The following is a 23,361-nucleotide window of genomic DNA, read 5'->3' on the forward strand; positions in this document are numbered from 1 at the left end:
ACAGATTTATAATTCGTGTTACGCTTCCTTCGGAATCTCGTTTTATTCGCGGAAGCAACGGGTCTTCACCGTGTACCACGTTTTGTGGGACAGTTTTTAGAGCGCGAGGGTCGTTAAATAAATTTATTTACTGGTTTACGGGCCGGCGGAGTCGTCGCGTGTCAAAAAATGCGTTCTTAATAGCAGCATTGACAAATGCGTCGAAAAATTAATCATTTTAAAGTCTGATTTTACAGTTGTGGGTTTTTGTAGGAATTTAATATGTAGAATGATTTGTACCACGTTAAGAATGCTACCATTCTTTATAGTTTCTCTTTATACTGTATGCCTCCGAGATAAATGATCACATGTTCGCACTCTAAAAATGTGTTCGAAAATGACCATTTCCAAGCCGAGGGTCGTAGAAAACGCGATGGAATGCCTCGAGATAAAACGTATCGATGTTCCATCGCGAGTAATCTCTCGCCGTAAATCATCTCGCGAATTACGCGAGCCGGGAGATACGGCTTCCGAGATTCGCGAGGAGCGGTCGGCCGTGTGCTGCAACGACGGTAAATAACGCTTAATAAAGAACTGGATAAGAGGTTACAGGTGGGAACAAAGTTGCTGCCGTTTCGAAATTGCTTTCTTGGGCTACCTGTTTCCCGATAAACTTTAATTGGACGTTTCTGTTGACCCTTTTCTGTGAAATCCTCCCGGAGAGATTGGCGTTCTTAACGCTTATACGATGGAAATGAATTTTTTCGACGGGATAAGTGGCGTACGGTGGATCGAGATACGTTCGGCCGAATTCGAAATGAGAGATAAACGGATGTAAACAGACGTAACACGTAAACGCGTACAACTGTAATTAACGCGATACTACGTTTTAATCGTCGACTGCGTTCTAATGAATGAATCGCGAGCCATTTGCACACTATTATATATCAGTCTAGATTATATTCTCACTTTCTGCTAATTATCATTTGCTGGGCTTGTCGTTTAGCCACAGTGGTTCCCGAAGATGTTCGTGTAAATGAGCATCACATGAAATGAAATAGTTCAGTCTGAAACCTTTGAATGAAATCGTAAGGAAAAGTGTCGCCAGCAGCGAAAACACCTGTCCCAAAAACCAACCGGTAGGAGGGGGAAGCAAGCAGCATATCGACCGATCTCTATATCCCCATCGAAGGGGGACTAAAATTCACGGTCCCCATAGTCCCCCTATGGTTTCTTGCTAAGAGGGGTCAGTCACAGTGCAGCTCGAGCCGCAGTGTGTCCAAGCGTGGGTCGTTTTCGCTTTCTGATGAAAACGTCCAGTCGAGGCGGTCGGCCGAGTGTCGATTGATCCGTCATTCCTTCATCATCGGCAAAAAGAGGGGCCCCGGGATGGACCCGGGGACCGATTGACACTCGTTTTGCGGTGGTTTCGGCCCCGTTCCCTCGCCCCGTCCCCTCTCCAACCCGCTCGAACCGGACTTTTGGGGGCCGGGGCCGGGGTCCGGGCGCGTATGAAAGATTAATTCGCAAAACGGGGACGTTTTGCTGGTTGTTTGGGACCCGCAGGGACGCTGGAAACGGTAAGAAAGGCACGAAGCCCTCGCCGCAGCAGGACAAAGCAGCGGACGCAGGAAGGAAGACCGCGGGTGGTGTTCCAGGATCAGCGAGCAAGGAGATGGCCGAGGGTAATCAGTCGCCGCCGAAGGCGGAGGTCGACGACTCGCCGCTTCAACACGCCATGGATCGCAACAAGGAATGTGAGTACATTTACATTTTATTGCTTCCTTTTTGCGCCACGCCGCGCCACTCCACGCAGCGTTCTCTCCCAGCGTTCTCTCTGCGGCTCTCTCTCTCTCTCTCTCTCCCTCCCTCCCTCCCGCCCTGTCTGCCCTTGTCCTCGCGCTTTACGACCCTTAAACGAGGAACCGACGACTACCGAGCCTCGTTCTTTGCCCAACGCGATCTGCAGCCACCGAGATTCTCGCGTGTTTTCGTCAACCGATCAGAGTCTACCGAGAGCCGAGATTTTCTGGCTCGTTCAGAAGAGCATCATTTGTGCGACTCTTTTTGCGACTCGCGACTTTCAATGCGCGATCGACGTCTCCCTCCCTGTTACGATCTTCGGGATCCTGGGGATTGTGCCGTTCCTGTTTTATCCGGATATCCAGTACCGGGAATTTCTCGGTTTTATTTAGTTCGAGATCGGAGCGTGACGAAGCTGCAGGAGAGGAATTGCTGCTTTTGTTGCCGTCTGAGATATTTGCACTGAGAATTTGAGAATGTTGATATTTTTAAGTTTTTAGGATTACTAAGATTCGTAGTGATTAACTGGAGTGGCGCAGCGTTGGCAATGTTTGTTGTTGTTTGCAATGATTGATTCTTTGAGCAATTGATAGGTACATGGAAGTATATTCAATTGATCCCTGGCTTGATGTAGGTGTATAATAAGTACAAATTTTCTAGTTCTACAAAAATTGTGGTATAATATTTCGTAAAGCTTAAGACTCGGAATCCAATTGTGTCCCCTCCGACCCAAATAAAAGGACCAGTTCATGCAACACGGAAGTTGCATTGTGCACCAGCCGAAGTTTAAAAAATCGATAGCCTCCGTACTAGTAGCTTCAGAACAATTACACGAGCTCATGTTGCGGGTTAACGTGCTCGTTGCATGAGAAAGTTCTGTCTCTCCTCAATTACGCAACGCGGATAACTGCAGCAGCATCGGAGCACCGCACGGGACATCGAAGTTTCTTGCGCACGAGCGACTGGCATAATAACCAAGGCTCACGGATCGGAAGCGATCGTCGCCGCTGCTGCGAACCGTTAGCCGATTTCATCGATTATTCCGGTCGTCGAAGACCGACACTTCCTCCTCGGTGCGCGCTGGAAGTCAATGTCGAGATCGAGCGACGTCTATCGGGGGCGTGGACGTGCTCGCGATGCAACGGGAAGCTTCGGGGGGGATTTATCCTTTCGATCGTTGCCCGTTCCAGCAGGTGGAAAAATCGTTCTTTCAATCCACTGTCTACGGCTACGCCACTCTATTTTTTTCAGCGATCGATAGCGAATTTTTATGCGAAATAAAATTATCTTCTCTCCTCCTTTCTCTCATCCACCTCCATTCTGCGAGGATTTTCGGGCCCTCTTTATCGTCGCGTAAAAATTACACGGCCGATCGCCGATAAAACTGTCCCGCGGAAACGATCGGATCCCGAGGATTCGGCTGGTCGCTATAAAATTGACCGCGTAAAATTTCGCCCAGGCAAACGTTTTATGCGGACCGAAATGCCTCGGAGATTGTTAACCCCGGGACCAACGGTGAGTGCACCGAAAATCCCGATTTTTTTCGAGGTCCTCCTGCAACATCGAAAATCTTTAGAAAACGTTCCACAATTTTCCAGATCTTTCCCACAGCTGAAGCACAACAAATTCTACAATTCGATTAGTTTTCCTCGTTGATAATTGTTCCTCAAAGATTGAAACAAGTACATTGATGGTCACGCACATTTCGGGCCCCACCGATCTCAAGCACGACACAAACCGATCCCGTCGCGTCTCCAACAAAGTTATACCGACCACCAGCGCAAGCAGGACATAACATCGTCTCGACATCGGTCGAAGCAACACCGTGGAACAACAATACAACTCTGGGCGTGCAATAACTCATCGCAGCGGCCGCACGCAACAAGGATATCCCTGCGAGAGACAACGGAACGGAACGGAACGACGCTCCAGCTCTCTCGCTGCCCGAAAATTGATTTCACCTTGGGCAAAAGGGGACCCAGGGCACGGTTTTTACCGACTGGCATAACGCGATCCCCCGCGGCACGCGAGCTTATGTCACCCCCGACCACGATCGATCGTATAATACGTCCCCCTGCGGCGCGTTTGTTCCGCGTGGCCCACGAATTTTTCGACTCGCGGGTGTCTCGTGTCTCTGAAGGTAGACACCGATATTCGGAGGGCTCGTTAAAGCCACAGGGATCGCTGGACACTGTCTTCGAATCGCAATTTTGCAAAGTTTATCGTCCCCCTTCGCTGCGGTCGCTTCTTGCTTATAAAACAAGTCGGACTCGGTGACTTCTTCTTTGGACCACCTCTGGAGAATTATTTGTCCACTTGTCTCCCGCTTTAATTTTTTCACACAAAATTTAAAACCCCCGGATGAATATTTTGCTGAAGAAGAACGATTGGTCAACTTCACAATATATAATTCCAAAAAGGATCAAAATCATTCTTATTAGAAGAAAGTTAGAAGCCTCGGCGAAGGTTCGAGAGCGTGGATTACTTCACCAGGGTACGTTGAGGGTTAAAGCGAGGCGATGGTCTGAGCGTGCAGGCCGCGTCGGTCGAATAAATTTTATCGATTCCGTGCCCACACGGATCGACCTTAAATTACTCGTGGTCCCCAGTGCAGGAGAGTCGACTCGATTCGAAGTCTTCTCGAACTTTTGAGTCACACTCTGGACGCGTGGATAACTCTCGGTGGTTGGAGCGAAAAAGATGCGAGCGAGGGGGCGAGAAGAGAAACGGCCGTTTCGAGGGAGACGGGAGCACCGCAGAGACAGAGAGAGAGAGAGAGAGGGAGAAAGTGAGAGCACGAGGGATACTCTCGGTATAGTCTCGAATCGGCCCGCACCCTTCTGCCGTCAGAATTTACGATTGTCCACGCGAAAGCGTAGGTAATCGTCGATGATATCACCGTTATAAATAGGCACGCCTCCTGTCTCTCGTATATTTATACCCGCACACAGAGCCGGCACACCGTGCACCTACCTGTCCGCAAGAATATTCGTTCCCTCTCTCACCTGTGCCACCTCTTGCTCCGTCTTTCTCCCTCTCGGGAGAGTATTACACCGTTCGTGGCAAGGTGTGCGTCGCGTGTACAGACACAGGTGGTTGGGCGTGATTTTCAGCGTGTGCTGGTCCACGGACAGGTATGTCGGAATTACGGGGGCACCGTGGACGGCCCACGGAGCGTTTTCACGCGGGAAAAGCTTCTCGTCGAGAGGGTACACACCGGGCGCATTCTAGCTCGCGTGACCGTGGGTGAGATTCCCGTTGGCGGCGATGGAACGTGGCTGCGAGCCGACGATAAGGACAATGGAAGGCCGTGGAGAATGAAAGTTCGATAAGGGGAACGGCTGCAGAAGTGTAACGCGAAGCGCGTGGGTCCCGCGGGGCATGATGGGAATTAACTGAAGGATCCAGGATCTCCTTGGTTTGCCTCGATCTAGCAGAATCCGCACAGCCATCGTTCGGACTCTCCATACAGTGTTATTCAATTTATTAAAAAGAAAACGCCTTACGGTAAACATACAGTTAACATGTAATTAATTTTCCCTAACACACCGGTCCCTTGTACTTTACAAACACACACACACACACCACAACCGCATCAACCCATAATTCCTCGAATTGAAATTCTCACACTTCCCGAAATTCCAACATCCTCGCCGGCAGCGAGAGATTAATCGCTACACGTCTACCGAATCTTTTAATTAGATTCAAATTCGTCGCCGACACTCTCACATTTCCTCGGGAATCTCAACAGCGCCTGAACACTGTTTTCAACTAATGACTCCGGTACAGTATCTACAGTTCCGAAAATTCGTAGTACAAGGGGCCGAGTGATAATAATTACCGCATAACATCCACTGGCAATCGAGCACAGAGGATATCGTCTTCCGTTTCGTCAGAGAAATCTCGATGTATCTGTGGGTTTTAATCGCGGCCGGGCCAATTAGTCGTTCATTACGAAATTCGTGTCCCGGTGGAAATGCCTGTCGGTTTCGAGCCCGCGTTCGATTTCCTTAGAGCCGACGCGACGCGGCGCGGCGAGCCGTACAAAAACAGGCTCCGAGAGAGCGAGAGGTTGTTATAATGGAAAACGGGGCCCGTCGCGTGGGACGTTTCATTAATGAAGATGTCTCATTAAGCGTCCGAGCGAGGTTATCGGCTCTCGGCCGCGCCGGCTGGAAACGAGGCCTTCACGGGGCCAACACGGCGCATAATTCCAACATAATTTTCCATTACGAAATCCGGCGCGCTACTCGCCACGGGTAATGAGTGTATTTTCGGGGAGTCGTTGTCCTGCTTGCACTCGCGGCCCGATAATTACCCCCGCAACGACGACCACGACACTCGGTTATTAAGACCGACCGGGCCCGAAGTACGCTCGTGTGCACACGCTTCGATACAAGAAACCGGGGGACCGTGCGGTACCGTGTTCGCCGCCTCGTTTCCAGCGGTTCTCGCTGACATTTAAGGGAATTTTAGAATACCACCGGCCGCGAGCGATTCCGCGTGCAAAAGGCGCCGGGGAATCCGGGCGCCGCGCCGCGTCGAGTCGAGTCGGGCCTCGATCTCGCGAAACTCGCCGGCATCCTGTTTTTTAAAGGGACTCGCCGCTGGAACGCGGACCCCGCCGCCCCCCGGAATGCCGGAATCGGGCCTCAAGCGAGCAACGTGGACGCAGAACCTTGCGCAACGGGCCCCCGTAGGGAAATTGCGGTCCGTTTTTTAATAGAAGATATCAAACACCCGATTTTTTACAGTAACGTGGAATAAACAAGGAATCACAGAATTCCTCCATTAGCTAGCTGCTGTCCGTTGGAACACTGTGCAATAATTTTCGCAAAGGGCCCCCGCGCCTGGCCCAAAGTGGGTTAACTTCGCGGCTGAGTCAGGGCCGTCTCGCGAACGTCCTCAGAGAATGCAACAAGGCCGTAAAGGCCGGCGTCCTGCGCGTTTACGGCCAGCAGAGCCGAAAGTTACGATCCTGCTTTTCATTTATATAATTAATTTCACTGTAACCGGGACCCGCTCGCCGTCGAAAAGACCAAGCCGGTCCCGCGTAACGGCGACCGGCGTCGCGCGTCGCGTAGAAAAACGCTGTTTTTCGTGTCGGGGGACGGTAATTGGACGCCGGATGGATTTTTCAAAGTGGCTGGCCCGACTACGGGACCCCGGCCATATAATTAAGTCCGGTAAAGGCATACCGGGGGACCGCGGACCGAGCGACTTTTAGCGCTTAGAGGAAAAAGCGCGAATGCAAGGAACGTGCCCCATTTCTTTTGAGCCTGTGGAACTCGTCCTCGGTCGAATCGCGCGCAAACGAGACGCCGAGGATCACGAAGAAGCGTCGATGACACGGTTCGAATTTTTTCGTTATTCTTTTATTCGTCCCTTTTAACCCTCTAGCGACCGTTTAACAATTACATACCGCAACGTTATTCGCGGGAGAAATCGTTCAGTACCATAAATTTATTAACACAGAAACCAGTTATGCAAAACAGATAGTCCAACTAAAATAAAATATCATTTAACAGAAAAACGAGGAGCCAAAAGAAAAGTCAAGCGACACAAGAAATTGCAGCTCCGATCATTTCCTGTGAACATTCGAATGCTAATAACGAACTATTAAGAAATCGATCTATTATAAAATGAGTCTATTTTGCCAACATGCACTGGCACATTTGCTACATAACGTACGACGTTATTACGGATCTTGTAAAATCTGCGGTACAAGAAATAAATTTCTGCTTTATTTTCTACCGTGTGTAAATAACCATGTAGCGGTGCGGATCTGTGGTAAAATTTGCAATGAAATACTAAGTGCATACTGATATTTCGAATCGAGCACAGATTGAACTTGATTCCGAGTTCGGGGAACGCGTAGGCAGACGGGCGTTCGCGCCTATCCGCTCGTCGAAGTCTCCGAAACTCGGCGCGACGCGACGTTTCTCTTCTCTCTTTCTTTATCGATGCATCTACTTAATGTTCGGTGATTTATGACGCCTATCGCGACACAGTTTACTCGTTTTTCCTCTAAATCGAACGATATATCGAAGGATACAAGTCTTAATGAACCGGATAGCTCGGGTCTCGCGAGTTATCGCGGACTGACCTATCGCAGAACCCAAGCAAATCGGGCGAACAGCAACGATTTCTCAATTTTTCGATTTTTCGATTTTTCATCGCGAGGATCCGCCTTGATTCTCGTTTAAAGCTTTCCGAAAGAAGGTGAACTCGCTCGGAAAAATCGGCGAAACGGCCCTCGAGCCGATAAGACCGGCGCGGCGTCTCTCGGAGAGACTCCGACTGCTCATAATCCCACACGTGTCGGGCATAAATTATTCGCGACTCGATCGAATTCACGAATAGTTCCGACAATCTCGTTTGCGTTCTATCTAATTTATCGCGTGTCGCGCGCGTGTACTCTCGAATTAACTCGGAACGCGGTGCAGAGCGGTGCGGAGCTGTACGGAGCGGCTCGAGTCTGCTCGCTCGAGATAACCAATCGGGACTGGTCCACAATTCATACGATAGTGTGTAACCGTGGCAAAAGCGCGGAGGGAAGAAAACTACGAGCCGACACACGACGCCAGCTGCCGCGTGATGTATGGAGCGGACCGCTTTCAGCGGCTTTTTCACTGTCGATCGCGACCAGAGGAAATTGTTCGAGCTCTCGTTGTTCCATCTCAAATATAAAATTATATATATTCCTTTAAAATCGATGTAAAATGCTTAGCTGTGAAATACTTGTTTTTGTAGAACATAATTTAGATCATCCAGCTTGGCGGAATAACTGAAATCGAGTGGTCCAGTGCAACGGAGTGCACCGTAGCGCAGATTGTTGCAGCGGGGTGCAGCGACGCTTTCCATCGTTTCGTAACATCGCATTTTGATAATATTCCGTCGATTTTTCACGCCTGCCTCCTCGAGGGATCGATCCCCGGCGTCATACTTATAAATAAATCGCGCGCGTTATCGTTGCATATTCATACACATCGACGTGCCCCGGGTTCTCCGTGGGCGAACCGGATCGAGATATGTCGAATCGGAGCCGCGGCTGAAAGTATCGCATTGAAATCGCCGCACGCTTGTATATACATACGTTGGTACATACGTGTATATAGCAACGCGCTTCGTCACCGTAAAAATTCACGACGTGGCCGAGCGCGAACGCGTGCACTCTCGCGCGAAAAAAGAAAAGGGACGCACACCTAAGCGATGCTTGCGTGCAACGCCCACACACGTAACACGGTGTTTTATAATGACGACGACGAGCCACGTGCCGATCCGCCGACAATCGAGCCGGCTGTTTCCTTTGGGTTCGGTTTGCCATTCGTTTTCGGTATATGCTTCTTCCTCAGAGAATTCCTTCGGAATTTTTCGTAGCGCTCGAAGAGACGTTGTGAGAAGTCGAGACCCTGATCTTCAAGTTTCGAGCCTTCCTCGACTGGAGAAGATGTGTTTGACTGATACTCTAGGTCTAGAATTTTTATACGTTTTATAAGTGCAAATGCCGCAACCCGAAACAGATATCGCATATCGAAAGGAGAGGCACAACTTGCAGGCTGTACGATGATGATTTCTCTGTTTCATAATCCAAATTGAACGAATACGAGCCCGACAGCCTCTTATAAACATCAAGGCACCTGCTGCCTGCGAGGATATAAAACTTCATAAAAATTATATTGGTACTTTGCACTTGAATTGCACCATCGTTCTCGTATTAACTCGTGTCACGATGGGGACGAGGTAAGATTCATATTATTCATATTTTTGCTACCTGTCTCATCGAGCGAAAACCCAGAATTTAAGAAGGACCTGTCATTAGAATTTTGCGTGCTCGTTTCCCCGAAGGTAACAATGATTTCCGAAGGTAAAAGTGCGGCATCGAGGCTGGAATTAGGCGTATCCGAGCACGAACGCTCGCGGAAGGAAGAGACGGTGTCCCGTTTAATTCGCTGCGCGTGGGCGGCGGCGGCCAAGAAACGATTCTAAGCGTCAGTTAGCGTCAGCACTCGGTCACCGGAGTTCCTTGGCTCAAGAGATCCCTCTCTGCCGGTGTGTGTCCCTCTTCCCTCTTGCGATCACCTGGCCCCTTACCTTTCCTCGTCGTCGACCAGGCTGGACAGCCTTGAATACCAACGATCGTCACTTCCTTCCTCCCGTCAATGTTTTCCGTCGCGGTCGACACTGAATTTCAATTCGCCGCCTCGTTTCCATGCACGAATTCCTCTCGATCGTCCCCGACGTAATTCACTGCTTCGACCAACCTCAACTTTCGTACACGCGATCCGGGAATTTCTGGAGCATCGTACGTTCGGACGATTTTTTAATTAGAAATATTGTACTTTGGATGCTACTTCGTTCTGTTGGTAATAGTATGCTGATCATTTTGTTAGCGGTGATTATTTGTGAAAAATTGCTGTTTAAAATGAAAGTTTCATTAATAGTCGAAGGTAGTCGTGACGCGTGGGCGGCAGCCATTTTGGTTCGAACGCCCCAGGCCGAAGGAGTTCATCAACGGCTAGGAAAAATTAGTTATTGACAGATTCTATTCTACTCTAAGTGATTTATTGTACTCCTAATATCCAATCTATTCATTTATCAATGTATTTCGTAAGATATACTGTGGGTTGAAAGCCCTTAGAGTATCACAGAGCATTGGCGTGTAACCTAAAGGAAGTCATCAACCATTTTCCTTTGTATGCATCTATAATGTTTGAAAAATTGAACCATCCCAACCAATTAAATACTAGTACCATTCTTCGCATCACGAAACAGATACATATGTAATTGACGGCCATTCTTATTAAAATTTGAAAATCACTAAAATTCTGATTCGACTGCGGCTTTGATGCATTTGTCACACAAGAAGAAAATTTTAATTTACTCGATCGAACGCTTCTATCACGAGCTGGTTTTTCGAAATCGCCGAATCTGATCTCGCAGCCCTCCCACACTAATCCTCGCTCACCAGCATAGCTCCCGTCGAGCCCGAGGCGAGCGGATGCGTAATGGAACGACTTATTAATTATGATCCACGGCCCGGCGTGCATGGCGGCTGTCGCGGCAAACACCTGGCCTACGAAAACAGCGATAAATCAGCGGCATTCTTCTGGCGAGCGTTCTCCGGTCGCGCGAGTCAGAGTTTCCCGCGACCCAAGGCGTCAAGAGCGATCGTCGCAGAAGTCTCTCACGGCTAGTTTCGTCACCGTCGACGACAGAGGCGAGGGCAAAACGGCAAAAAGGCGCAAAGGCCGGCACAGGACGGACACGCAGGACAATTCCACGGCCCACGCGTCATTGTGGTCGCGGCAAATCGGCCACCTGGTCCGATTCAGTCTCGTCGCCGCATGCTGGCCTTCTCCGTCCTCTTTTCTCGACACGATCCTCTCTCGTTCTCTCTTGTTCTCTCTTCCTCGTCTCTCATTCCGCCCGTCGACTTCCATCGACGTTGTTATTAGACGTTATCGTAACTACGAACACCTGACGAGCCGGCTACCTGGAAATATTGTCGTTCCCATCGGGCAACGTAACGAGCTACACTACTGCCCCATCTCCGTCAAGGAATTTTCACGTTTGCTTCCACGTATCTCGGGATTGAGCACACTATAATTAAACAGTATAGATCAGAAATGGGGTTCCTGTGGTGGGGCAGAGTTTTCGAAGGAATTTTTTTTCTTCAACGATCATCGCAATTTTACCAAAGATGCCTGAAAAAGTCCGCCAACAAGGAAACAGCGAGCTCAATGCATTAACCTTCCACCGAAGACTGGCAGTACCACTCAGCGTCAGCCGGCGCGCGGCGCGGCGTTACCTAGAAACTTCATAATTGGCTATTTATACTTCGCTTCCATTATTGGTCCACGATTCCGCGATTATCAAGGATCCTCAACCGATTCGTCGACGATACTATCGCTTTAATCTTTCTTTTTGTTGCTATAAACACGGAAGAACATGGTGTTCCGGTTGCAAGGGAAAAAAGACAAAAACCTCTGATGTTTTATTTGTTCGATATCATAAGACTGCAGAGAAAATTCAATATTCCAGCAGCTTTGATCACGCGATACGTATTTGCAGGTTCTATCCCAGCACCGTCACAAACGAACCCTAACGCGTCGGACTTCTCTTTCGAGCGGCCGTTATATGTAGATCTTCCAGATAAAGTCGACGCGACGCCTTCAGCGAAGAAATTGACCGGTTCGCGATCGCGTGTCGAACAAGCAGCAGAACCGCATACCATCGGCGAAGCTTTCCTTCGTCCGTGACGGGAACGGTGGCTCAAAATTTCGCGAGATCGATTCCGCATGTCGTTCCAAGCATTCCGACTCACCTCTGATCGATCGCGCTCGTTACGCGGTCCGTGTTCACCTGGACGATCGGATTTTTCAAAGCGGATCGCGAATTCCTCGCGACACCTCTGCTGTTTATGTCGTTGCGTCTGTCTCTTCGCTGCTATCCTCATCCCCAAAAACCATCAATTTCCAGCAATGTGTGCGACACGCGCATTTGTCAAAGACCACAAGTTAAAAAAAATCAATTTGCTCGGAAGATCGTTGCTCGCAATGGTTTCGAATCTCGAAATCAGATCGAGAAACGAGTCGCACCCTATTCTGTTCCCCGGTCGGCCACGATTTCCCACATTAGCGGCGTAATGATGGCCGCCCGAGGCTCGTCCCCGAATCGCAACGTTGTTATTACCATTTCATTACCTCGCGGCGAAAAGGCGGTGAACGACGCGTAAATTACGCGGCGTGACATAAAGTACGCCCAATTTGCCCGCCGCGCGCCCACAGACGCGCACCGCAACCTTACACTCGCTGGATCGCTCGATCGCCCGGTTCGATCGCGCATCCTCCTCTCACTGGGTTTTCTTCGCAGATCCTCTCACGATTAATCGAACGAGAGAGAAAGAAAGATACAACTCGTATGTGTACACATATGTATACTCGTCGACGTTGAGAGTTCGACGTTTTACGTCGGAGCCGGCGGGAGCCTCTTCGCGACGAAAAGGCACCGAAAGTAATTACCGACTCTCGGTGTCGTAATTGCGGCCGAACTGCCTGCATACGTCGCTTTCAGCGTCGCAACTCTTCGCACGACCATTTTCTACGTCCTCTTCTCGCCCCCGTTTTTCATCTTGTCGAACCTGCTTTCTCGAACACCGAGATTCGCTCCGTACTCCTTTGAAAAATTGCTATCTAGCTGGACAATGTTGCGTTCTCGTGTCCAGCAAAAAATGTGGAAGCCAATTAGAGCAGAATTATACAGAAAGGAACATTTAAAAATAAAGAGATAAGTTATTAACGTAGCGAACAACACGGTGCTGGTGAAATGTCGAAGCCTGAAGTTTCCTCCGTCCACGGCCTCGGCGATCCACGGATTCATTGCGCAAGGGTGGGGCTTTGATTAAGGCGGGATACAAAATTGCTAATTACCTAATTAGACCCAGTGACCCAGTGGCAGCGACCACCCGACAAGCGATCCTTTACGTTCGCCGCGAACGTAACCTGCCTCTCGCCTTTCGCCCTTCGCATTTCTGTCGATCGAGCAATTTTCGAGAGCTAATGCACCTGTTGCTACCAGAGCTGCCTTGCTTTCTCTCCTCGAACTTGCTGGCGAAGGACTTTGTCGCGGGAAAACCTCGATCAATTTTCCCTCTGGTCACTGAGAAAGTCGTTCATAAGTATATATTGAAATAAGGATGCAACATTTGAACGGTAAGGTACACACCTCGTCAAAAGTGCGTACTGTCCATTATTTCTTACAGCAGTAAACATACAAAACAACTGTTTATATGATAGTTGAATTGTACGATGGGACAAGTATATTAACACAGACGAATTATTTTATTTGAAGCTCGTTTAATCAAATACCTTTGCAATATAAGAATTATTGCAATTCTTCAACTCCAGATAACTCCGAGTTTTCATTGTCGGCGTCGTCCTCGTCTGGTTGGAGGTTTATTATAAAAACATCGACAACTGTATCTAAAACTTGTTGGTTTGCACCGTAAAAATATTCCATTTCTTTGGCGTGTTGGCATCGTAATTTCCATTCATCAGGTGGATAGCTTTCGAAAAATTCATCACAGAAGGTTTCTACATATTTAAAATTAAAATTTACATTTCTTTCAGCTACATACTGTTTTAAAGATGCCCACACTAATTCTATGAGGTTCAAATCAGGATGATAAGGCGGTAGCCGTAATACTGTATGTCCGTTATCACTTAGAATTTTATCGATAACATACTTGTTAGATTTGACAAGCTGTACTTTGCGGTTTTTCTTAAAATTCAATAACTGAAGTAATTCGGAAAAATAAAAAAGACATTGCCGGTAAGTAAAGTATTATATTAATAACGAATGAAACAGACAATGTTCCTAGGAGGATCAGAATAGGTACATGTGAAAGCAATCTCGGTCCCGATCGGCTGCACCTGCGTGAAACCTGTCCGATCCCGACAGAGATCTTCCCATTATTGAATCGCATTCGTTAAGGTCGATTTACCCGTAATACCAGCCTTTAATCTGAGCCTTAACCCGATCGTGAATTACCATTAATCGCGGTCGTTTAATTTCACGGTGCCTCGGCTTGCACAACCGATCCTCACGAAGAGTATCATCCTCCTGTAGCCGGAGCCGTCGCGTCGTGTTTGTACGCGAAAGTCGCGTTAATTATGCCGGCCCGATTATGATCGCGCCCGTGCGTACCCGAAACATCGTCCAGAAATTATCATTTCGCGCCCGTTCTCTCGGTTTATTAAAATCGGTCGGAGGCGCCGCGCCGTTTTCGAGAACGTTTCGCCGCAGACGAACAAACAACTTCCTACGCGCATCGTTCTGCGCCGCGCGACGTGAAACATCATGTCGCAATCATGCGATCCGGGGATTCGAGTGATCCTCGAACCCCTTCAGCGAGATCTTTGTCTTGGGTGGTAGTCCGATTCATGAATCTCGAATTACATTTCATGGATCCGTTTTCCGTATTTTTGCTGCCCACGTTTTTCGGCAGACACTTTGTGCGAGATGATAGTTCAGTAGGATGTAATGTGTCAGATTCGATGTATCTTCTGGCTTTAATTGAACGTATCAATGCTTAAGAGTTTAGGCAAACGGCAGCTTGAGCAGGAACACCATTGATAAATGTTGACACTAGGCTTGTTTGATCCAGACCGATTCAGATGAACGATTTTTGATTTCTTGATTAATGGTTGCACTGTGAAAGAAGGACCAGACAGGATGTGACAGAAGGAAAAAACGCTGACAGGTCAGTGTCCGGTGAACAAAGACCGAACACTCCTGTCAGACACTGTCATTACCGTCAGAAGCCGAGACAGTGGCAGCAACAGTCGCTCGTAGGCAGCTCGTTAAAAGAAACGTTCCGGCAAGTAGCAAACAAATCCGGCCGCTTTCTCGTTCCGAAGTTACGTACGAATTTCACCGAGTGGCGACAGATAAAGCCGAGGCATGGCGTCATAAACAAGCGATTATCTTAATTAACTGAGAATTGTTTTAGCCCACGCAGCGCAGCCCACGCGCAAAGGCCTCTCGGGCGCAGCGTAGTGCAGCTTGCTTCAGCTCTGGTCCACGTTGAAAGAAAATTTTCGTGTTACTTTTTCCAGCGACCATACGTTGGGAGGGAGGCAGGGAGGGAAAGAGAGGGTGTGTTTATTGTCCCGCGGACACGCGAGTATCTGCAACCGGCGACGCAATAATCGTCGGTGTCACGCACCTATTACCGGGCACCGGAATTGTAATTGCGCTGACGAGAGTGAAAGGTGGAACGACGGGTGTTTTCTTGTTGTGTCATAGTCGCTGCGATTCGGAAAGGCGCCCGATTCGTGCCGAAATTCCCCTCCACTCAAAATCCTATATACTTATTAAATTAATATATTTAAATTGAACACCATGTTTATCCACAATTTGAAAAAATATTAATCTTGTTCTTATTTTTACTTGATTAACAAACACGGATTCACTTTCCCAAATAGCTAAAGCAAAACTATGAAAATGGGGGCACACGGAGGAGCCCACTTTTCGGAGCTGGTATTAATGGTTCGACGCGAACAGGTTCCGGACAATTAGGAGCAAGCAACCGAACAAGACAGTATCGGTCGGGCAGCTGCCTCTCGCAAGGATACGTGTCCCGGCACTCGCTTTTGAAGTTGGTCCCGTCGGGCTTCGCGCCGGTCGTTTGTCACTCGGGGGTTCACCTATTTAAACGTCAGGATCGGCGACAAGTGTCGACAGAACGACTTCACCTAAGTCAGCCTTGATACATTTCGCCCACGCGGGCATCGGTGAGCGGCTTTTCCATCTTCCGTGTCTCGTACACCTACGCGGGGCTCACCTCTTCAAGGCCGCGGCGGCCCCATCATTATGCCGCGTGGACACACGAGCAACACGAACGCCTGACGAACCGTAAACCTTTCCTCGGGTAAACAACCATCCACCTCCGCCTTGTTCTCGTTCCGACGCGTCCCGACTTCGAGAAACAAGCCGCGAAACGGTACATCCACGCCGAATCCGCGCGAAAACTTTCCGGTTCTCGACTCCGAACTCCCACACGATCTTCTTCCTCTTCTTCTTCGAGTTTCTTAATTCTTTCTGATGTGTGCAACTTCGAAATTAGGAGTTTCGTCATCCTTCCTAAATCCTTTGTGACTTTGTATCTGCAAATACGCTTCTATGTTCGAAAACATGCGAATAGTGCGAGTTCCGTGTTCGGGGATTTGAACTCTGCTGGTGCCCGGAGGTTCGACGGAAGAGCAGCGCAGCGGCCTGATTGAGATTAATGAGTATCGTGTATAATTATCCGTGGAACAGTCGCACGTCGTAAACAATTATTCAGGCAATTTCGGGCGTCGGTCAAGCGCGGTGGCTTTGAGACGAGAGGCGAAAAGAGAAGAGAGGAGAGAGGAGAGTAGCTCGAGAGCTCATCAGCTCGTAAAGCGTGCGCGCCCGACGGTTTCCCTACTAATGAACATCATTGAACAGAGTGTCCCTTAACTCGCGAATACGCCGTAACTCTCTTGCGCGTCCGACGGGCTTAAAGACTAACAATTTACGTCGCCGGATCGATTTCGGGCTTTAAGAATGATGGCTCGTGCCCGACACTCCCCGGTCCGAGGCCCAGAATTGCAGAAGAGCATTCTTTCGTCCGTCTCTATCTCTTCCTCTCTCCGCTCGTGTTTCGCTCGTTCGTCGGCGTCCAAGAGAGACACCAAGAGAGAGAGAGAGAGAACGAAGAACGTCGAAGGGGGACAGCGTAATGACGGGACGCCGCAAAAATTCGCAATTAACTCGGGGGCCCCCAGCCACCGCCGCGTTGCCGATGTCGCGTCGGCGTAATTGGTTTTGCAGAAAACTTTTACGTGTTTTCACGGCATTTGCATAATGTGCGAGGTGAACACGGCCGATCGATCGGTTAATTTAAATACCGAACGCGCCGCCGCCGTTGCCAGGGCGCATGCGCCCCTGCTGGCGAGCATGCGCCCGGAACAAGAGCCACGGAGGCGCAACCAGCGTCGTTGCCTTGTAATTGCCGTTACTTATTGCCTGGGTGCCGACGACGCGTCGACCTCGTAAACCATGATCGGCCACAGTCTCATCATCCTAATTCGGACAACATCTGATTCATCCGACCGACTTTCCACCGGTTTTCCCGTCGATTCGTGGAAAAATCCGTGGAAACGTTCGATAGAGGCAACCAAGCTTCTTTAGCAAACGTGGGGATGAACGCGCATCGTTTTCAAATTGATATGCACTAATATTTCACTGCGTTCTCCATCAGACAATTAAGAAATCTCCAGCTACAAAAGACACGAAGCCAGTTCATAACTTTAACAACGATTGCACAGCTCAGCCCCCGAGAAAGATTCGTAGGGCCTCCCAATCTTCAGGAGAGAAAAGAAGAAGAGGAACGAGCCGAAATGGAGAACGGCGAATATCGTGTTTCACGTGCAAAGTCCAGTACGGTTGTACCCGACGTGACGGTATACCGTGAGTTTCGTGAGAGGCCTCCGGTGGTACCGGTACCGTGTCGGCATGTTTCGCAGTTTGGGACCGGGACCCAAAGGTCCGACCCGACAGGCACCGGCACAAAAACAGCGGGGGTCAGAGGGGTCAGCAGCGGGGCCCTGTGTTCCCCGGGGCCCTCTCTTGTCATGCGATATGTTGCTCGTACGTTATGATAGTGGCGTCAGTATACCAGCTTTCTGTTCTGTCAGTGACAATGCTCGCGATGCCTTTGTGGCCACTCCGCGGAACGCTCCTTTCTCATCCGGCTTCATTCTTCTGCGTTGCTCTCCCGCGGATCTGCCGTTTCGCGTGAATAATAACGAGCCCGATAGATCCTCCGACACCGAGACACCCGGCATCATTTCTAACCGATAGGCTCGTCACTTTCGCGGTGCTGTTTCTGTCGGCATTCTGCTTCGGTCTGGATTCAGTCTCAATTTTACTCCACTACTCTGATCATCTATACTTCAATTATTGATTAACCCTTGAGTGAACTAATAATTTTATAATGATGACTTTTTTGAACGATTGATAATGAGATGGAAACAAATTTGGAAATCATCGAATTCCGAGCATCGCGAGCATCGTGCTGTCGCAGAGAATGGTCTGGAACTGGGTCCAAGAAAAGTATCGCGTGGATATCGCCGGTGTGTCACGTCCAGGACACCGAGACCCGGCGCTGTCAGTGCGTGAAAGTTCAGAACAAAGATAAATTTGTTGTCCGCGTGGTTACCACATCGACGTCCCTCCTTGTTACTCGCGGTCCACCATAAAAATGTCCGAGGGGGTGTTGGTGACCGAGGTGAGGAACAACCCGAGCGATTTAGTAGAACAAGCGGAATCCTCGTTACAAGAACCTCTCGCGCCGCCTCCTCTAACGCCGGTGACTTATGAGGATGTACCGGCTCCCCTCCCGCGTTGTACGAGTTTCTCTCTGTCGATTTCATAAGAAACCACCGGCCCTAGTCCACCAGAGCCAAAACGAGAGAAAAGGGAATTTTGTTTTGTAACCTCTCTCCTCTGTCCGGCGCGGCGCGGCGCGCGGCGATGCAATGTTGCGCAACGATCCTCTAAAAGGGTGCGTGGCTTCATTCAACTAGGAAGTTATCAATGGTGGCCATTTTAGGCGGACTTTTCTGCCAGTGAATCCGACAGAGGATAGTTCGCGAAAGTAGCAAATTTGAATGTGAGATATGGTTGAGTTTACCTTAATCGGAAACACCAGGTTACGAGTGCGCTCCGCGGCGCAAAGTAAAAGAAATTGAAACGGCCCCCAGGGGGGACAGGAATTATAAATCGAAGGTCAACTCGCGCGAGACCCCTCGCGATACGCCGCCACATCGTCGATTCTTCCTCCGGATTCTTAAGGTAGCGCTGTAATTTTTCACGCCTCGAAAAAGCGGGATAAAGAACGAGCTGGGGGCCCCGAGTGACTCATTTCGAATCGATTTTTGGTGCTGAGAATCCATCTTTATCCCTTTTGTTGCCTTTCAAGCCTGCGCTGTCATTTGTGTAGAAAAGAACACCAATGTTTGCTACCAGATCGTCCTAGCGTTCCCTAGGGTAGAAACAATGGCGAAGAAGATGGATGCCGGAGGCGTTCCTCGTATCCGGTAGCCATTGGTTTCCAATCCCCGTTGAACACATTTTCGCAACAACGGGCGGCGGGAAAGTTGCAAGGAACAACTGAAAGAAGGGAACAAGAGAAAAAGAGAGAGAGAGAGAGACAAGGGGCTGGGGAGGGACCCACCTGAATCCTTTTTCGCCTACGCTGTCGGCTCCCACCGGGGCCAATATATAACGCGCACGCGCTCGCGCTCAAAATGGCCACGAGTTACGAGGAAGGGACCACCTGCGTCAAATCGCATTGTACGAGAAACGATACATAATCGCGCGGGCAAACTGGCGTGCCCCATGTGTGTATATACACATACCTCGCCTCATAAAGTCGTAGCTACAAAGACGCTCTCGCCGGAATCTTTTTGTCTGTTCGGCCATTGTTCCGCCACGTCGTCGAATCGTCCTCTATTTGCTGCTACAGGGTGTCGTTAATATCGTATATAGTCTTTATATGGGCGACCAAGGTGTATGGCCACGGTAATGCTGTTCTCGCTACGTCACCTTCCTCTTCTCCTCCAGCTTCACTCTTTCTTCATTCATGATGACGATTTTCGTTTCATTGTTTCGGACACGCGTTAATGTTTATACTACAATTATCGCGAAGAAAAACCTCCGCGTAACAACGTAAAAGATTTCACCTCTATCTGACATCGTTAAACATGTTATCATTGAACACCCGGATGTGCAAACCGATCCAGTGAAAAGAAGGATTGATGGTTGACCGTTTCCTCCATCTCCTGCGTAGATTCAAACGGTATGGCATCAAGATACTCTAGCATTCCCGTAGCAAGAGGACGTTGAGGAGGAAGAGGAGGAGGAGTAGGAGGAAAAGTAATAGCGTTGGAGTAAGGAGAAAAAGGAAAAGGAGCCAGCAGAAGCCAAGATCAAGGAACAGCGGGAAAGGACGAGAAGGAAGAGAAGAAGAAGAAGAAGCTGCCGCAGCTTCAGCCTGAGCAGCAAGAAAAAAAAGTTCAGGATGAGAAGGAGGAAGAGGAGAAGAGGAGAGGAAAGGGCAGAGAGCGGACAGAGGGATAATAATAAAACGAGATATCTCGTACGTGGGCGGTCGTATTGTTAGCGCAACAAGGCATGCGCGGCGCTTCTGTGTCCCCGCGGTGCGCGCTCGTACGCTGCGCCCTTAATAAAGGGTACGCGTGTGCGTGAGATGGCCTCTCTTCTTCTCTCTTTTCATTTGTCTCGCTCTCGCTCTCGCACGCTTAATAAGAGACGACGAGGGAGAGCGGCAGTGTGAGTGGAGAGCACGGCCTTATGTAAATCGGACGGGCCCATCTGCGAGGGAGCCTCTCCTGCTCGGTTGCTCGGGCACTGCTCGGTTACTAGCTCGCTTGCGCCGGAGCCGCAACCGCGAGACCGGCCACGACCAAGCGGGAACAGCCGGCCGCAGAGAACAAGAAAGAGAAAACGAGAGGAGGAAGGCAGCACGAGCTGCTGCCGGCTTCAAAAGCTGTGCCGCCACCGCCAACGCCGCGATAAACACGCATTTATTCCAGCGACCGATCCGTGTGTGCGCGCCACCGATCCTACCAGCATGGACGCATGCGCTCATGCAGTAGCAGCATCCACGCATGCGCCCTTGCTCTGCGAATTCAGTTTTTACCCACCGATCTATCACCGAACATCCCTGCAACCTATCTGTTCGTCAATATTTTACCCCGCAGCTTTAGAATCGACTTTGTTAGCCGAGACACTTCTTTCAGGACGATTCCAACCTTTCAGGGTTCTACTTGGTTCGAATCAAACCAGAAGACTAAAACGAAGCCCAATCTCTGAAAGGATGACTCCTATGCAAATTCTCTACACCGACAAGCGGTTTTCGAGCGAAGTACGCGCCGGAGTAATGCGATAGAGAATATAACTCGGCTCCCTATTTTCTCGAAGTGGTTCTCGCGAATACAAACGTGACCGGGGTCCAGAAAAGTGTCCGGCTAAAAGCGGCTCTCTCGCCGGTGGCTATACTGTTTCAGTAGCGAAATTGATGTGTCGGAGATCGGCACGACGACGCGCGACGGGGGCGCAGCATGTGCAATGTGCATTGGAAGAAACATCGGGTACTCGGTCGAAATACGGTCGATCGAAATCAAAGCCGTGTACCGTGTGCCCCGGGGGCGAGTGAAGTATCCACTTTAACTTTCATCCTGGAGTATCTCTCTCTCTCTCTTTCTTTCTCTCGGTAGTCCCCCTTATCTGCGCGCACCTACGTGTACACCCATCTGCCTATCTGTTTATCTGCCGACCGTGGAAGAATCATCGGCATGCGTTTCTACAGCGGTTAGGATGCGTGCAAACACAATGTAACGTCGCGATAGCGCTCGTGTTACGCGGTCTAGTGTCTCGTGTTCCTTAACGTGCCCTCCGGACCGTGCATGTTAAGCTGCCCCGTGATCGCGATACGATTCCTAGCATGGTATCAATCTTATCTAGCCGGCTTGCGAATCGTCCCAGAAACAACAGCAACAAAAACGAACCGCGCAACCCTTTCTGACCGCCACGCCGCGCGCCGCTGCGACTTGCCGATCCGTTTTCACAAGAGACTCTCCGAGACTATTCAGCAGTTCACCAATGCTCACAATGATCTATTTTTATTTAGCTGAAAAATTATGTTTCTATATTGGAAAATATAAGAGGAAGGTGAAAATTTGTCGTCGTCCGAGGCAATCAACGTACGAATATTTTTAACAGTTTTAACATAAAATACAAACACGTCCCACTTTCTCGCTAGATGCGATACCACTTGCTACAAAAATATGAAAAGCCTCACTCCACTTACACTGAACGTACCCGAAGATTAAATTCCAACAAAAGCGAAGACTGGTTTCGAAGGCAGATACCGGATCGCGTAAAAATACGAGAAAATTGTAAGGCGGCAAACTCGAGCGCGCGGGGCAATGCAAATCTCTGCAACCGGGTGAGTTTGCGCAACTCGCTGCGGGGAGAAGATAACGCGATAGCTTGTTTAAAGTTAGCCGCGCAAAAGTTTTCATCGCGCAACAAGCGGGACCGTTTAACGGCGGGGATTTATTGTTCACGGGTGATTCTCTCGGTTTTCTTTAAGCCTGCGATGCAAATCGAGGACAAGCCGCCGGCTGCACTCCTCGACGTTCCGCGAAAGATGAATAGGTCAGTTTCCTTGAGTCGAACAGTGTGACTAACGAAAAGCTCGCTCTGCTCTCCGTGTGTAACTTCCTTCGATAGTAGGCGCGTGCTGAGGGCCTTGACCCACATCGGACCTTTCTGCAGAGGCGCGGGAATTTCACGAAGATTTTCGACCGCAGACACAATTCTCGACGTGCTCGTGCCATCGCCGCTACGGCAATTATCCGCCGCTGACGAGTCAACCTGTCCGGATCGTTTAGGCTACCGTCTGCCACCGGGGTTTTCTATTCTGAGAATATTCGAATGGATATTGTTCTCGGTTCGTTGGAGATTCGCGCGCGAGATCAACTTGCCAAACAAATAATTTCATTCGTGTGCGTACAAGAAAATATGAGACTGCAATTTAGCCTAGAAGTTTTCAGAAATCCTAGAAAAAGATCGCAATCAAAGAAAAAAGCTGCAAATAATGTGGTCTAAAAGTGGCGAGGCTTGTTCTACGCCACGAAGACTACGAGGAAACCGGAAGCGGCGTTCTCGAGACTTGGGAGACTCGTGTAGCCGGTTGGGTTCCGCAAACAGTTCAAATTATCGAGCAAATTGCCGCGAACGGTCGGTTGAAATTTCTCGGGCCATCGGTCCCGGTGGTTTCGGTACTTCCTGCGCGGAGGATGTTGCGGTTAGGTTTGCGTAGCATCGAAAGTGCGCCGCGTAATTGACATTACCAGTTTATCGCGTGGCGTGCGCAAGGACGGTGTGTGCCTCGTATAAGGAAGTGAACAACAACGATACCATCGTAAGCTGGCCGCGGCGAAAGTGTTCGGGTCTTCG

General features: G+C 49.5%; 1 protein-coding gene across 3 annotated transcripts in view; it reads left to right on the forward strand.

Annotated features, from left to right (window-relative positions):
- LOC143211741 (uncharacterized) overlaps positions 1 to 23,361 on the forward strand; it is a 235,213-nt gene that overhangs the window by 147,215 nt on the left and 64,637 nt on the right. For all 3 annotated transcript variants that reach the window (XM_076429669.1, XM_076429671.1, XM_076429670.1), the window contains exon 4: positions 1,546 to 1,736. In XM_076429669.1, coding sequence (XP_076285784.1) covers positions 1,546 to 1,736 — 191 coding nt within the window. The remainder of the gene's footprint in view (positions 1 to 1,545; positions 1,737 to 23,361) is intronic.

This window comes from Lasioglossum baleicum, chromosome 9 (genome assembly GCF_051020765.1).
Source record: "Lasioglossum baleicum chromosome 9, iyLasBale1, whole genome shotgun sequence".
Lineage (NCBI taxonomy): Eukaryota > Metazoa > Arthropoda > Insecta > Hymenoptera > Halictidae > Lasioglossum > Lasioglossum baleicum.